At 45.8% G+C, this 16,675-nt stretch overlaps 1 protein-coding gene across 1 annotated transcript in view; it reads left to right on the top strand.

Moving 5' to 3' along the window:
• The window catches only part of grik4 (glutamate receptor, ionotropic, kainate 4), a 219,238-nt gene that overhangs the window by 89,697 nt on the left and 112,866 nt on the right, over nucleotides 1–16,675 (top strand). The window contains 1 exon segment of the mRNA XM_070438230.1: nucleotides 14,631–14,793. Coding sequence (XP_070294331.1) covers nucleotides 14,631–14,793 — 163 coding nt within the window.

Raw genomic sequence — 16,675 nt, 5'->3', positions numbered from 1 at the left:
CAGAGGAGAGCCTGCCTCGTCGAAGTCGGTGACAGAGTACCCCCCTCTGACGCGCGGCTCCCGCAGCGCGCCGACACGGCCTGAGTCGACCCGGAGGACGAGGTGCAGGGCGATCCGGCATGGAGGCGATGAAATCCCTCAGCAAGACGGAATCCAAAATGTCCCCACCGGTACCCAGCCCTTCTCCGGACGTACCCCTCCCAGTCACGAGTACTGCAGGCCCCTCACCCGGCGTCTCGAGTCCAGAATGGCCCGTATCGTGTTACGCGGGGACCCTCGATGTCCAGAGGGGGAGAGGGACTCCGTACCTCACGCGTCCTGCAGGGGACCAGCTACACCGGCCTGAGGAGAGACACATGAAACGAGGGTTAATACGATAATAGGAAGGGAGTTGTAATCGATAACACACCTCGTTTATTTCCTCTAGGACTTTGAAGGGCCTACACACTGCGGACCAGTTCCGCAGGGCAAGCGGAGGGCAGGTTGTCGGGTCGAGAGCCAGACCTGTCCCCCGTACAAACACGGGGCCTCACTGCGGTGGCGGTCCAGCACTCCTTTCTGCCGTCCACTAGCTTGTTGAAGTGATTCCTGGACGGCTCTCATGTCTCCTTGGAGCGCTGCCCCATTCCTCCACCGCAGGAGCCTCGGTCTGTGCTTCGGATGCCATGGTGCCAGGACCGGCTGGTACCCCAATACACACTGAAAGGGACTGTTTAGTAGAGGAGTGGCGTAGTGAGTTCTGGGCATTCGGCCCAGGGAATGTATCTCGCCACTCCTCGGCCGGTCCTGACAATACGACCGCAGAAACTACCCACTCCTGGTTACTCTCTCCACCTGCCATGTACTCTCAGGGTGATAACCGGGTAAGGCTGACCGAGACCCCACCGTCCATAAAACGCCCTCCATACTCGACGTGAATTGGGGACCCGATCAGAAACAATGTCCTCGGCACCCGTAGTGCCGGAAGACGTGGTGAATAATGCCTCCGCAGCTTGTAGGGCTTGTAGGAATACCGGCAAACGGGAGGAGACGACAGGACTTTCGAGAACCGATCCACAATCACCAGTACCGTAGTGTTCCGCTGAGCGGGGAAGATCGGTCAGAAAATTACGGACAGGTGCGACCAAGGCCGTTGTGGAACGGGGGAGGGTGTAATTCCTCTAGGAAGGTGCCTAGGAGCTTACTCTGGGCGCATACGAACAGGAGGAAACATAAACCTAACGTCTCTTGCCAAGGTAGGCACCAATCCTTCCCGAAGGCTCCCACTGTCCTCTTCACCCCAGGTACCCGAGAGGTAGACTGAGCCCACCGAATCAATTTGTCCCGGACACCAAGCGGCAGTACTTCCGCCCCCGGACACTGAGGAGGAGGGGTTCCGCGTACGCCCGCTCGATGTCCGAGTCCACTTCCCACACCACTGGTGCTATCAGCCTAGAGGCGGAAGATGGGAGTGGGTTCGGTGGCCGATCGTCCGAGTCGTAAAAAACGGGACAGTGCATCCGCCTTTAGCGTTCGGGAGCCCGGTCTATACGTTAAGGTAAACTGGAATCGGGTAAAGAACATGGCCCACTTGCTTGACGTGATTCAGTCTCCTGCTGCCCGAATATACTCCAGATTTGGTGGGTCGCTCCAGATGAGAAAGAGGGTGCTTAGCCCCCCTCAAGCATGTCTCCACACCTTCAGGGCTGGACCACTGCTAACAACTCCCGGTCCCCACATCATAGTTAGCTCCGCTGGGCTGAGCTTTCTTCGAGAAGAAAGCACAGGGTGGAGTTTTGGTGCGTACCAGAGCGCTGTGATAGCACGGCACCTACCCCAGCCTCGGACGCGTCACCTCCACTATGAATGCTAGAGAGGGATCCGGATGTGCAACACGGGCGCATCCGTAAGCAGCGCTTCACTAAACAGGTGCGCCCAATAAACACATAGGGAGGGGGAGAAAAGGATCAGTGGCAGCTAATAGGCCGGTGACGACGACCGCCGAACGCCACCCGAACGGGAAGGAGAGCCTGCCTCGGTCGAAGTCGTGACAAAAATACTGAACGACCGAAAYGTGACGCTACTGGTGTGCACACAGGCAACTATCTGTAGACAAGATCCCACAAAGCACAATGAGGAAATGGCTACCTAAATATGATCCCCAATCAGAGACGATAAATAACAATACCAGGCCAACATAAACCATTAAACACCTAGATGACCCACCCTAGTCACAACCAACAGAGAATAAACAGCTCTCTATGGTCAGGGCGTGAGAGTATGATCATATTTATTTTACAGTTATAAGAAAGGTGAAATATCAAAGTCATTTATAATTTGATTGTTACTATATTTAGAAATCATTTCAATAATTTAATGTCCTATTCCCCAACTTTTGTTGAATAATATGATTTGTCATATTTTTATATTTGTTCTGTGTACTTCAGCTTGTGTCCTCAGAATAGACTACACCTCAGCAATTTATAACTATTTTTTACCAGAAAGGTAAGATTCAAATCTTTCTGTCAGTTTAAGCATCACTAGGTATTGTTTATGGCCCTCGTATGATAAATAATTACTTTTTTATGTCTATTTAGGCAAAAATCTAAATTTTGACATTACATTTAACCGTTTTTTATGTTTTGCTCTTGAATACTGCAGAAAATCTTCTAAGTCATGGTCGTTGACACTGAACAAAAATCTAAACGCAACATGTAAAGTGTTGGTCCCATGTTTCATGAGCTAAAATCAAACATCCCAGACATTTTCCATACACACAAAAAGCCTATTTCYYTCAAATTTTTGGTACGAATTTGTTTACATCCCTGTTAGTGAGCATTTCTTTTTTGCCAATATAATCCATCCACCTGACAGGTGTGGCATATCAATAAGCTGATTAAACAGCATGAGCATTACACAGGTACACATAGGAAAATGCATGGGGAAATAAAAGGCAACTGAAAAATGTGCAGTTTTATCACACAACGCAATGCCACAGATGTTTCAAGTTTTGAGGAAGTGTGAGATTGGCATGCTGACTGCAGGAAGGTCCATCAGAGCTGTTGCCAGATAATTGAATGTTAATTTCTCTACCATAAACCTCCTCCAACTGCAGACCAAGTGTATGGCGTTGTGCGGGCGAGCGGTTTGCTGATGTCAATGTTGTGAAAAGAGTGTCCCAAGGTGGCAGAGGGGTTATGGTATGGGCAGGCGTAAGCTACGGACAACGAACACAATTGCATTTTATCGATGGTCGTTTGAATACACAGAGATACCGTGACGGGATCCTGAGGTCCATTGTCGTGCCATTCATCCGACACCATCCCTTCATGTTTCAGCATGATAATGCACGGCCTCATGTTGCAAGGATCTGTACCACAGGAGGTTGGTGGCACCTTAATTGGGGAGGATGGGCTTGTGGTAATGGCTGAAGAGGAATAAGTAAAATATAATCAAATACATCAAACACATAGTTTCCATGTCCAACAGATGCATATCTGTATTCCCTGTCATGTGAAATCCATAGATCAGGGCCTAATGAATTTATTTCAATTGACTGATTTCCTTATATGAACTATAAATCAGTAAAGTCTTTGAAATTGTTGCATTTATATTTTTGTTCAATATAATTTACATTAGCTGGTAAGAGCTCGAGGTGGCTTTGAAAATTAAGGAAATGTCTGACATTTACGCATGAAACACACAGAAAATCATCCTGCCTATAGACTGCCGACAGGTGCTTATCACAGTGGGAGGCAGTTTTTTCTCTCTTGCTCGAATAAAAGCGGAGCAACAAACCTGCAGATTCCACTTTTAGAATCACAGTGCTTGTCAGTGACACCTTCACTTTGAGTTGCAGGTTTTTGGGCTACTTCTAAATTGCGCCGCGGCCGCCATGGCATTTCTCTCTTTAAAAAAAAATATATATTTCCCTGTGACCTGCTGCTGCTGACAATCAGGCAGTGAGGCAGGCTGTTGGTGGGTGGGTGAGTGAGTGAGTGGGAGGGCCAGAGCGGTGTGTGTGTGTGTGTGTGTGTGTAAAAAAGTTTGTTCAGAGATTTCAAGATCCTCTGTCCAACTTTCATCACTCAACTTCTCCTATTGGATGTGTCTATAGTTATGCACATGGGCAAACAGGATTTATTTAGAATTATAAACTGGGTGGCTAGATCCCTGAATGCTGAATGGTTGAAAGCCGTGGTATATCAGACCGTGTATTACAGGTATGACAAAAAAATACTTTTAACTGTTCTAATTACATTGATTACCAGTTTATAATAGCAATAATATATAATAATATAATAGCACCTCAGGCGTTTGTGGTATATGGACAGAATACCACGGCTAAGGGCTGTGTCCTAAGAACAGCCCTTAGCTGTGGTATATTGGCCATATACAGTGCCTTCGGAAAGTATTCAGACCCCTTGACTTTCACATTTTGTTACATTACATCCTTATTCTAAAATGTATCAAATAAAAAATCTATGTCTATGTCCAACTATGTCCACAATACAACTTCCCGATAATGAAAATTCCAAAACAGATTTTTTGAAATGTTTGCAAAAAAAACTGTTTGTTAAAAAACTGATATACCTTATTTACATAAGTATTCAGACCCTTTGCTGTGAGACTCAGGTGCATCCTGTTTCCATTGATCATCCTTGAGATGTTTCTACAACTTGACTGGAGTCCACCTGTGGTAAATTAAATTGTTTGGAAATGATTTGGAAAGGCACACATCTGTCTATATAAGGTCCCACAGTTGACAGTGTATGTCAGAGCAAAAACCAAGCTATGAGGTTGAAGGAAGTGTTCGTAGAGCTCCGAGACAGGATTGTGTCGAGGCACAGATCTGGAGAAGGGTACACAAAATATTCTGCAGCATTGAAGGTCCCCAAGAACACAGTGGCCTCCATCATTCTTAAATGGAAGAAGTTTGGAACCATCAAGATTCTTCCTAGAGCTGGCCGCCCGGCCAAACTGAGAAATCGGGGAGAAGGGCCTTGGTCAGGGAGGTGACCAAGAACCCGATGGGCACTCTGACAGAGCTCTAGATTTCCTCTGTGGAGATGGGAGAACCTTCCAGAATGGCAACCATCTCTGCTGCACTCCACCAATCAGGCCTTTAAGGTAGAGTGTCCAAACAAAAGCCACTCTTCAGTAAAAGGCACATGACAGCCCGCTTGGAGGCACCTAAAGACTCTCAGACTATGAGAAACAAGATTCTCTGGTCTGATGAAGCCAAGATTGAAATATTTTGTCTGAATACCAAAGGGTCACGTCTGGAAGAAATCTGGCACCATCCCTACGGTGAAGCATGGTGGTGGCAGCATCATGCTGTGGGGATGTTCTTCAGCGACAGGGACTGGGAAACTAGTCAGGATAGGGGCAAAGATGAACAGAGCAAAGTACAGAGAGATCCTTGATGAAAACCTGCTCCAGAGCACTCAGGACCTCAGACTGGGTCGAAGGTTCACCTTCCAACAGGACAATGACCGTAAGCACACAGCCAAGACAGCGCAGGAGTGGCTTCAGGACAAATCTCTGAATGTCCTTGAGTGGCCCGACCAGAGCCCGAACATCTCAGGAGAGACCTGAAAATAGCTGTGCTGCAACGCTCCCCATCCAACCTGACAGAGCTTGAGAAGATCTGCAGAAAAGAATGGGATAAACTCCCCAAATACAGGTGTGTCAAGCTTGTTAGCGTCATACCCAAGAAGACTCAAGGCTGTAATCGCTGCTAATGGTGCTTTAACAAATTACTGAGTAAAGCGCCGTATTGCTTAATCATTGCATTCAAAGAAGTTCAATCGACAACCATTGATGGAAAATGATCTGGCGAGTTTAATAAGGGTGAATTATCTTTTCTCTGGGACATATTCTTCAGCTCACAATTATTATTATATTGATGAAAAACTGCATGTTTCTTCTTAGCCTACATCATTACAAATTATGTCAATATTCCTTCTTAATTTGCTCGATAAGGTTATGAAAAAAGGGTTTATTTGATAAATGAGGCTAGTCATCTCTTGCTGCCCAAAAACATTTTGGGCTAGTTTTCAGGCCTTGGTGGGTTTTGAGAGTTCATTGGGCTATACATTTTTGCTAGACCTGGCAACCTTGCGTACGTCCAAGGTTAAACGTCATGAGCCAGTCACACTTCATATGCAATGTAGGCAATGGCATGCATTCCATATTGTTCTTCCCTCCCATTGTAGAATTACTATTTTGGYATTTGTCATCCATTTACCCAGATGCTCAAACGTATCAGTCCAAGCTGAATCTGAAGCGTTGAATTTAATGAAATGAGAGGGTGACGCCACGCTGGGTCAGTTTACCCTCCCAGGTTCTCATTGACAGTGCATGTTAATTCAGGATTATTCCACTCGGCCAAGCATGAGGCATCAACTCTGACCACTATACAAGATGAAAGCACAGTTGAACGGCCATGAATGGAAGTTGAACACGTTTCGGTCTCATGGTCATGAAATGTACATGTGTATTGTAAAGGCAGTCATCAACGTATGATATTCAATATCTGCCCTATATTTCTCTGACATTGACCTGTGTGTTGACTGAGTCCGCTGTGTGTGAGTAGTGTGTGTCGGCTGGCTCAGTTAGATTTTATTGGACACCATGTTCTCTGGCCCAGCACCACATATCAGTGTGTACGATGTGGAATTGCTTTTATACCCCAGTATGCTCACATTCCTGCCTATCCTCCATGCCCCGAGACCATTTTCCAGGAAATATCCTCTCGCCTAACATTTTCCTGGTAGTGCTTTGAGATGCACGCAAATCAGTCAAAGCAAGTCTCCTCTCATTTGCACATCTCCCCTCACTTCACCATACTCAGCATCTCTGGCTGATTGCCGAAAGAGGTAGAGGTCAGCCCTGGCGATCCCCCCAAAGAAAACTCAGCAAGAACGCTTGAGAGACCTTTAGAGGGATTTCGGCTCAAATCAGCCGGACCTTTTCTTACCCCCTTATAATCACACACCATCAGCCTAATACTGGATCCCTCTTTCTGAGGGTAGACAATAATTTGTAATGGGAATTTGAATCTTGGCTAGCAGTGTCGACCGACATTTTCAATGTACAGTATTCGGCCCTTTAAACCCACAGGCTATTTGCGGGGGGAAGGCACATTAAGACATGCCTGGTGGATGGGATGCTAGGTCTGCAGGGGGCAATGTTTCGGATGTTAAGCTCGGTGTCACTCGGTGCAGGGTGCCTCTGTTCCGCCTGCTTGCAAACAAAACACAGGTGCGCCTGCTATTGCTGCTGGATTGCAATTAGAGGTTCACAGCTGTTACACACACCCCTCTTGGCCGCCTCCTTCACTGTGCCGTTGATCTGTCTTGTCGAGGGTAGCCAGGAGATCTGTGCATATCCAAATTCACTCCCTCGGTCTTCAGGAAGCTGCTTTTACTTGGTCAGGGAGATGAATGCGAGCACGGCCGCTCTCTGGTTGCCAGCGATGAACAGGCGATGCAAATTCAATTTGGCCGTTTGTTGTCATTATAGATATGCAAAAAGCGTATTCCATATTCCATTGTTCCTTTTGTTTTGTGGTCATCTGTGTCATTGCTCTGGCCCGTTTTGTTTAGGTGTGAGGTGATAGGATTCCAACAAACCCAGGCCTAGAGAGGTCTCATAAAGCTTTAAATTCCCTACAAAGACATTTGTTGAATCAGAAGTTAAATCAAATCACATTTTATTTGTCACATGGGCCAAATAGAACAGGTGTACCATGAAATGCTTACTTATGAACCCTTAACCAACAATGCATAATTGAAAAAAAACAAGTAAGAAAAATGTGCTCAATTAACTTCAGGAAAAATAGTAACACAATAAAAGAACAAATAACAAGGCTATATACAAGGGGTACCGGTACCGAGTCAATGTGCCGGGGTAYGGGTTAGTCGAGGAAATTGAGGCAATATGTATACTGAACAAAAATGTAAATGCAACAATTTCAAACATTTTACATTTTTCAATCAGTCAATTGAAATAAGTTCATTAGGCTCTAATCTATGGATTTCACGTGACTGGGAATACAGACATGCGTCTGTTGCTCACAGATACCTTTTTTTTTWWATGTAGGGGCGTAGATTAAAAAAATCTCATCTTATCACAGTATCTCTAAAATGGAATTGTGTTCATGTCCGTAGCTTATGCCTGCCATACTATAACCCCACCGCCATCATGGGGCCCTCTGTTCACAATGTTGACATCAGCAAACCGCTTGCCCACACAACGCCATACAAGCTGCCAAATGCTCTAAAACGACATTGGAGGCGGATTATGGTAGAGAAACATTTGATTATCTGGCAACAGCTCTGGTGGACATTCCTGCAGTCAGCATGCCAATTGCGTGCGCCCTCAAAACTTGAGACATCTGTGGCATTGTGTTGTGTGATCAAACGGCACATTTTATTTCATTGTCTCCAGCGCAAAGTGCACCTGTGTAATGATCATGCTGTTTAATCAGCTTCTTGATATTCCACACCTGTCAGGTGGATGGACTATCTTGGAAAAGGAGAAATGTTCACTAACAGGGATGTAAAAAAAAATTGTGCACAACGTTTGAGAGAAATAAGCTTTTTGTGTGTATGGAACATTTCTGGGATCTTTTATTTCAGCTCATGAAACATGGGACCAACACTTTACATGTTGCGTTTATATTTTTCTTCAGTGTACTTGTAGGTAGTGGCAAATTGACTATGCATAGATAATAAACAGAGAGTAGCAGCAGCGTGTGTGTGTGTGTGTGTGTGTGTGTGTGTGTGTGTGTGTGTGTGTGTGTGTGTGTGTGTGTGTGTGGTGGTGGTGTGTGTGTGTGTGTGTGTGTGTGTGTGTGTGTGTTGTAAGTCCAGTGAGTGTACATCAAAGCCTGTTCAAAGTCATTGTAAAAATAAAATGAAAATACAAATAAAATATGGGGGTCAATGCAAATAGTCAGGGTAGCCATTTGATGAACTGTTTCAGTAGTCTTATGGCTTGGGGGTGAAGCTTTAAGGAGCCTTTTTGCCCTAGCGCTCCGGTACCGCTTGCCGTGAACAGTCTATGACTTTGGGTGGCTGGAGTCTTTGACCATTTTTAGTAGCACAGAGGCAAGAGTGAAGAAGAACAATAGCTTTTCCAAGGAAAGGGAGCTTTTTTCTCACCGCCGGCTGATCAATGATATAGGGATCTGGTGGTCAATGTTCCACTTGCCTAAAAAAGCACTGTGGGACCCACCACAGACCGCGCCATCTTCATCAACCACTCCCACCTTGGACAAACCAAACCAGTGCTCCAGGATCATTACCACAATAAACAGAGGCTGTCTCCTCTCACTTTCTCTCCCTCTCCTCTCTGTCGCCGACCCCCTCCCACACACAGTAGCTGAGATCCTACTATGTGTCTCGTAGTGCCACATATGATCAGACGGACATGATCACCCACACCTGCCTCCTCCCATCCCTTCCCCTTCTCTCCACCACAGCCACCTCTGCCAGCTCTGGGGTTGACTGATGGACCGTGTTCTCCTGTGCATCTGTTCTCTGATGGGCTGTGGCCAACCTGCATGCTCTTCTCTGTGCTCACCACTGCTGGTAAGCCCAGGCACTCCACAGTGGCTCTGTTGTGTGTTAATTGTGAGTGGGCCAGTGCTGGGCTGTGACACATGGCGAATGTTTTATTTTCCCAACAAAGGTCATCATCAGTTATGGCTGACACGCTGCCCCCCATAAAGGATGTCTAATATTTTATTAAACATTAGTTTTGTTCGGCTGGCACGTAAGGGGCAAGGTAACAGATGTAAGATCTCATTATATTTTAGCTTACCATATGGTGTCAGATTTGAATCCCAACTCTGGGGACTAGGCTCATGGATGCTCATGGGCTCATGGATGCTGTTTCACAGCCTACATATAGGTTTGAGTTGGACACTTGTCAACTTCTCAGTAGAAGCAGGTAAATTAGGTTTCACCTTCAGACCAAGCGCTTTGAGAAACCATGCAAATTTTACAACATTTGAAATTGATATCTTGATTTATAATTTGACACAAGGTTACGGTCGGCGCTCTGTGCTTGAAGGCAGGAAACCTCAAGCTGTTTCCTGCCTTCACGATGAACGCCGGGGGAAAAAAAAACCCCCCCGGGGAATGGGGCTTTTTTTTGAACCCCGTTTTTATGGGCTCTAACCAACGTGGCATTTTTTTTGTTTTCACATTTTTGTTACTTATTTGTACATTAATGCTGCTTGCTCTACATCCTCTTAATGACTGAAAAATATGATAGACAAGGAGATGATTGTGACTACAGGAAAGGAGGACCGAGCACACCCCCATTCTCATTGACGGGGCTGTAAGTGGAGAAGGTTGAGAGCTTCAAGTTCCTTGGCGTCCACATCATCAACAAACTAACATGGTCTATAGCACACCAAGACAGTCGTGAAGAGGGCACAACAAAAGCTATTCCCCTCAGGAGACTGAAAAGATTATGCATGGGTCCTCAGATCCTCAAAAGGTTCTACAGCTGCACGAACATCCTGAATGAGGCTGCATCACTGCTACTATGGCAACTGCTGACTCCGACGAAGGCACTACAGAGGGTAGTGCGTACGGCCCGTACATCACTGAGGCCAAGCTTCTTGCCATCCAGGACCTCTATACCAGGCATGTCAGTGGAAGGCCCTAAAAATGGTCAAAGACTCCAGCCACCCTAGTCATAGACTGTTCTCTCTTCTACCGCACGGAAGTCTATGTCCAAGAGGCTTCTGAACAGCTTCTACCCCAAGCCATAAGACCCCTGAACAGCTAATCAATGGCCACCCAGACTATTTGCGTTGCCCCCCCCCCCCCCCCCACCTCTTTTACAACCGCTGCTACTCTCTGTTATTATCTATGCTAGTCGCTTTAAAAACTCTACCTACATGTACATATTACCTCAATTACCTGACTAACCGGTGCCCTGCACATTGACTCTGTACCGGTACCCCTGTGTATAGCCTCGTATTGTTATTTTACTGCTGCTCTTAATTATTTGTTTCTTTTAATTTCTTTTTTTTGGTGTGTATTTTTTCTTAAAACTGCATCGTTGGTTAAGGGCTGTAAGTAAGCATTTCACATAAGCTCTACACCTGTTGTATTTCGGCGCATGTGACAAATAAAATTTGATTTGATTTGGAGATCACCTCAACCAAAATACGTTTTTTCTCAGTCCTTTTTGTGGAACAAGAACATTGTTTTAGGTGACAACAAAGTAGCCCAACAATAAATAAAAAAATCTTGAGTCTTCTCAGAGCACCATAACAGACATTTACATTTTACTTTAGCTTGGTTCAGGAGTTAGGGGGCTGTTGTTACACTGTACTTGAGCAACGCATTATAAGGCTTATATAGCATTACCAGTCTTTTCAGAAGACAATAATGGCATCAAGATAGATGAGTACATGATTGCGGGTGAGATCACCAAGCATCACATCCATAAGACATTGGAAAATGACTGGTGCATTGCACAAACCAAAGGGCATGCCTGTCCACGCAAACAGCCCAAAGGATGCAGGCGACGCCGTCTCCTCCCGGCATTTTGACACCTGTCGTAACCATTGAGAATAACAATCCTGATCTACGGGAACGCCACACTGAATCCACCKTAATAGAGGAGTCGCGTGTGAATGCGGCCCCGACCAGTCAGGGGCAAAGGTCATGTTTGTGATGCGGYAGCAATATAAAGGTGTTCATGGTGSATAACGCAGGTGTTCCAGTGTGTTCTCGTCGCACCTGTGGATACTAGTTAGCCCCGCTCTCTGGCTCGCTGCCTCACTTCAGTGTCCTGTGCGGATCTCTCTCATTAAACAGCTGTCAGGCCTCTGTCTGCGCTCACTRACAGCCACTGTCACACGGCAGGAGCACACGCCCGGCACACACAACCAGGAATTGCATCTCTAATACACAAGCAACCCTCCCCTCAGTCTCCACCTCTCCAGACAGTACTGTGGTCTGCCTGCCGCATAGACCACGCTCTGAGAGACGCAGTGGGGTTTAAGTGTCATGCGATTGCATTGCTGTGAGTTATCTGTCAGAGGATGGTACTTGTACACGGCTATTTCACTGCGTAATATCCTATTATTGCCGAAACGGTCATATATCTATATGGGTCAATGTGATTTATTTGCGTATTGGGACCTATGTCAGTAAGACGGCAGTAAGAGTGCTGTCTATATACCTGTTTTACGGAAGTTTGTTTTGAAGAAGTAGTCCCGCAACAACGGGGTGCGTTTAAAAGGTTTTTACAGAGCCAACTGGAGGAGGAGGTTACATGGAGGAAAATAACTCATCAAAGCAGGGTGATCATGACTCACTTTACCYCCTGCGTGAGCTCCCCCGTCTCCCAGACAGGAACCGTTGACATTACAACATAGTCTCGGTGGCGGTCGCCGTCATGGTTTGTACAGAACTTCTATTTCAGGTGCCAGCTCATTGCAGCTCATAGGTACTTACACCATCTGCATTGTTGTTCCTGACGATGAGCACCTCTCAATTAACTGTTTTGAACATTTTATTTGTTCTATGAGTTAAACTTCTTCTGTGAGCTCACTGAAACCAAAGATGATCCTTTTCCTTCCTGATGCATTTATGTTTTGTACTCTGATCCATTGTTTTATTCATACTGATCACTGTAGAGCTACTGGGCTAGGCCTTGTGTCAGTTTAGCAGGCCTCTTTGCGGTGGTCTCATGCTTTGGTAGACAAATAATTCCTTCATTGAGCCAACATATCCCCAATGGGCCAATGGAGGTCTTCTCTCTTCCCTTCAAACCCCACTGCTTCACAACAAAGCTACCAGAGCAGAAAGCCTCTSGAACAGAAAGGGGCACGACGATAACACTCTCTGGTCCGTGCTGCGAGAGCGAGAAGGGATCCTGGAAGGGCAGAGGGGATGGAGGAGTGGGGAGTTGTGGAGTGGTTGCATTTCCCCAGTGTGGCTCGGCCATTATCCATGTTTCACAGCTCCTCGGGAGGAGAGAATCACATTTTTGCCACCACAGCTGCCGCCTGTCAGGAAAAGAGCGCGCTCCATCCATCCATTCTTCCCGGGGACTCCATTACACCCCGATAGGCAGGGATTGAAAACCAATTGGGGATACAGGGGCATAGAGAGAGCGATGTATGGGCACGCGGCACTGCGCAGGCAGGCAATCTGCCGTGATGAAGAGGCTTCACTTGTGACATCCTTCCGGGTGCCCCTTCAAGCCCACTGCGCTGGCCGCTGGTCGCTAGCCACCGAATCACCCGGCGTATTGCGTTCCCAGACGCCCCACAGCCTGCTGCCCATCAGYCCGGGTGCACCCATCCACACCTCAGTGGATAGCGAATGAAAAGAGAGATGGATTCAATCGCTTCTGGAGGACAGGAGCAAGTGGAGACAGAGATAGTGGGGGTAGGAGATGCACTTGTGGTTGGATGTGTTTGCAATTTAGTTTTCTTTTGCAGGTAGGGTACGGGTGTAAGCTATGTTTGCCATAACTTTGGAAGTTGAGAGCGAGGGGGGTCGGACTTACAAAGCATCTCCATAGACTCTCTGCACGTTTGTGTTTATCCTCTTAAAGAACTGAAGACTTGTTGTGACTGGATCCACAGCAGGGACACTGAACAAACGGTTGCGATTTATTCAACACATCATACACCAGCTGTGAAAACAGACGCCCAATCATTGCGAAACATCCCTGAACATTTCAGGAAGTTTTTGTGAGAGGAGATTTTTAGTCTCTTATAGATTCTTATCTGAGTTTTGTGTTTTTAACTTAACGCTTGGGACTCATCTCTTTGACGTCACTGCCTGTGAAGAGGTCTACTTTTCTCCACACTCAATATACACTGAGTGTACACAACATTAAGAACAATGCTGCTGGGGTTGTTCACGCTCAACAGTTTCCAGCGTGTATCAACAATGGTCCACCACCCGAAGGACATCCAGCCAACTTGAACAAAGCTGTGGGAAGATATAGCGTCAACATGGCCAGATCCCTGGGAACGCCAAAGGGGGGGGGGGGTGCAACTCAATATTAGGAATCTATTCTTAATGATTTGTACACTCAGTGTATAAACTGTTCTTTATTTAATTGAGCCCAGGGAGTTATAGTTAATTTAGTAGGCATCTGTGAGGAGTTCTTGAATTATTCTAATTCTGTTTTTATTAGTTCAGATATAAGAGGTTCAATTTAGCCATGATGAGATATAAATGAAACACTTGTTTTTTTGTAACTTTGCACGCCCTTTGCCAAAGTATTGGAACTGCTCAACAAACATCTCCCTCAAGCAAGGCTTTGGTTTTGTCAGAATCATGCTGTTATTGTTTACACCATTTCACATACAACAAGAGCTAACGGTGCTTAAAAAACTCTTGATCTCTTTGTTAGACATGTCTTTGGTACTTGAATTTATTCATCCAGAAACATTTCTCTCTCCCTCTCTCGCTCCTCCTCTCTCCTCTCTTCCCCTCTCTCTCTCTCTCTCCCCTCTCCCCCCTCTTCTTCTCTCTCTCTCTCCCCTCTCCCTCTCTCTCTCTCCCTCTCTCTCTCTCACTCTCTCTCTCTCCCTCTCTCTTTGCTCTCCTCTCTCCCTCTCTCTCTCTCTCTCTCCTCTCTCTCTCTCTCTGTAGGTCCCTATGTGAAAGTCCCCCTGAGACATTCTGAAGGTTCAGTTCCCCCGCTTCACCACCCTGGACCTGCGCCCCACCAACACAGACATCAGCCTGGCCGTGGCTGGCCTGCTCACCTTTTTCAACAGCACCACAGCCTGCCTCATCTGTGCACAGGCCGACTGTGAGTGGGTCACGCACCACTAGCTCTTTGTTGTTATTTGTACCATATACACACATGACATTTGCATGTGCACCCACATTTGCATGTGCACACACGTGAGCTCGCACACACGGGTGCACATTCATGCATGTGCATATGCACTAGGGCTGTCCCCGACTAAAGAAAATCTTGACTCTCCGAAAGTCGTTTGTTCTTTCAACCAATCGATTGGTCGACATTTTTAAAGGTGTATTGCTCTATACAGTGCATTCGAAAGGTAATCAGACCCCTTTACTTTTTCCACATTTTGTTACGTTACAGCCTTATTCTTTAATTGATTAAACCATTTTTTCCCCTCGTCAATCTACACACAATACCCCATAATGACAAAGCAAAAACATTTTTTTTTGCATTTTTTGCTAATTTATTTCAAATAAAATACTCAAATATACCATTTACATAAGTATTCAGATCCTTTAATCAGTACTTTGTTGAAGCCCCTTATGCAGTGATTACAGACTTGAGTCTTCTTGGGTATGAYGCTACAAGCTTGGCACATCTGTATTTGGGGAGTTTCTCCCATTCTTCTCTGTAGATCATTTCAAGGTTGGATAGGGAGGGTCGCTGCACAGCTATTTTCAGGTCTCTCCAGAGACGTTCGATCGGGTTCAAGTCCGGGCTCTGGCTGGGCCACTCAAGGACATTCAGAGACTTGTCCTGAAATCCACTCCTGTGTTGTCTTGGCTGTGTGCTTAGGGTCGTTGTCCTGTCAGAAGGGGAACCTTCGCCCCAGTCTGTAGCTCAAGTATTGTGGAGCTCCTGCAYCTAAATATAAACAGTATCAGCACCCAAAATGAGTTCCGGAACCTGTTTCAGTCCAAGTCAAGCRCTGAYAAGAAGTAATCAGGTAGGCCTATTTTATGACGTTTTCCCTTTCACTCTGAGTGGTTATCAGAAGGGAGAGAGCTGGAAAGATTTCTCAAATGTTGTAAAAACAGACTGTTTGAGGTGGAAAAAAAACCTTACTTTGAGAAGCTGCGCTGCTCTTTAGTGGTGGTGCATTAAGCCAATCAGAATTACTATCAGATCCCCAAATGGTCACATTTATGTGCTTACATTTGCACGCAGGCCAGGTAGCCTATAGGCCTGTATACGTCTATGCGTAATCAGGTACGCGTCCCCAACATTGACAGGAGCACTACAAATAAAAGACAATGACTCAATTGAATTGACAAAACTCATAAATGTAATGATGTAAACTAAAACTTGTTTCTCACAAGTGTAGCATAGGTTGTCGCTCCGCAAACAACGTGTCCACTCCGACAATGAGAACGGTAAGACTGGAATAATAATACATTGAATGCATTAACAGAAATGATCATAACCAAACAAAGATTAGACATTAAAGGAGTTAACGGTGAATGTACTACTGGTGATCTATGTAATGGGGAATTGAAATAGGCTACACTAACAATCAAAATGCAAGCAGTTCACACAATGAAGTAATGAAAAATGCATGTGCACAATTGGTGGGAGAGAGCGCATTCTGGAGAGAGAAGTGCTTCGCGCTGCATGGATCAATCCGATGTCTGCATTGGCCATTGTGCGTTGTGTTTATACAGGATGTACCGCCCCCACCTACCGTCAACCAGAATCACCCTTCAGTGGATACACGCACACTCAAGCCTATGTATAACCCAAATGCATTTACTCTTGCGTAATTCTTCCCCCCCACAATGCGTCAACATCTGTTAAAACGCAGGCAAATTACTTTGCTTTTCACATAGGCCATGAATGCATCTTTCTCTTTTATCCCGGTGTGACAATAAGTATGGAAGATTAAATCCCAGTCTGTTTCCGCCCTTCTCCGTACAGGAATCAGTAATTACAAGTGCCCGTACAA

Source organism: Salvelinus sp. IW2-2015, unplaced genomic scaffold (assembly GCF_002910315.2).
Source record: "Salvelinus sp. IW2-2015 unplaced genomic scaffold, ASM291031v2 Un_scaffold611, whole genome shotgun sequence".
Classification (NCBI taxonomy): Eukaryota; Metazoa; Chordata; class Actinopteri; order Salmoniformes; family Salmonidae; genus Salvelinus; species Salvelinus sp. IW2-2015.
This window is presented reverse-complemented; position numbering and strand designations above follow the sequence as displayed.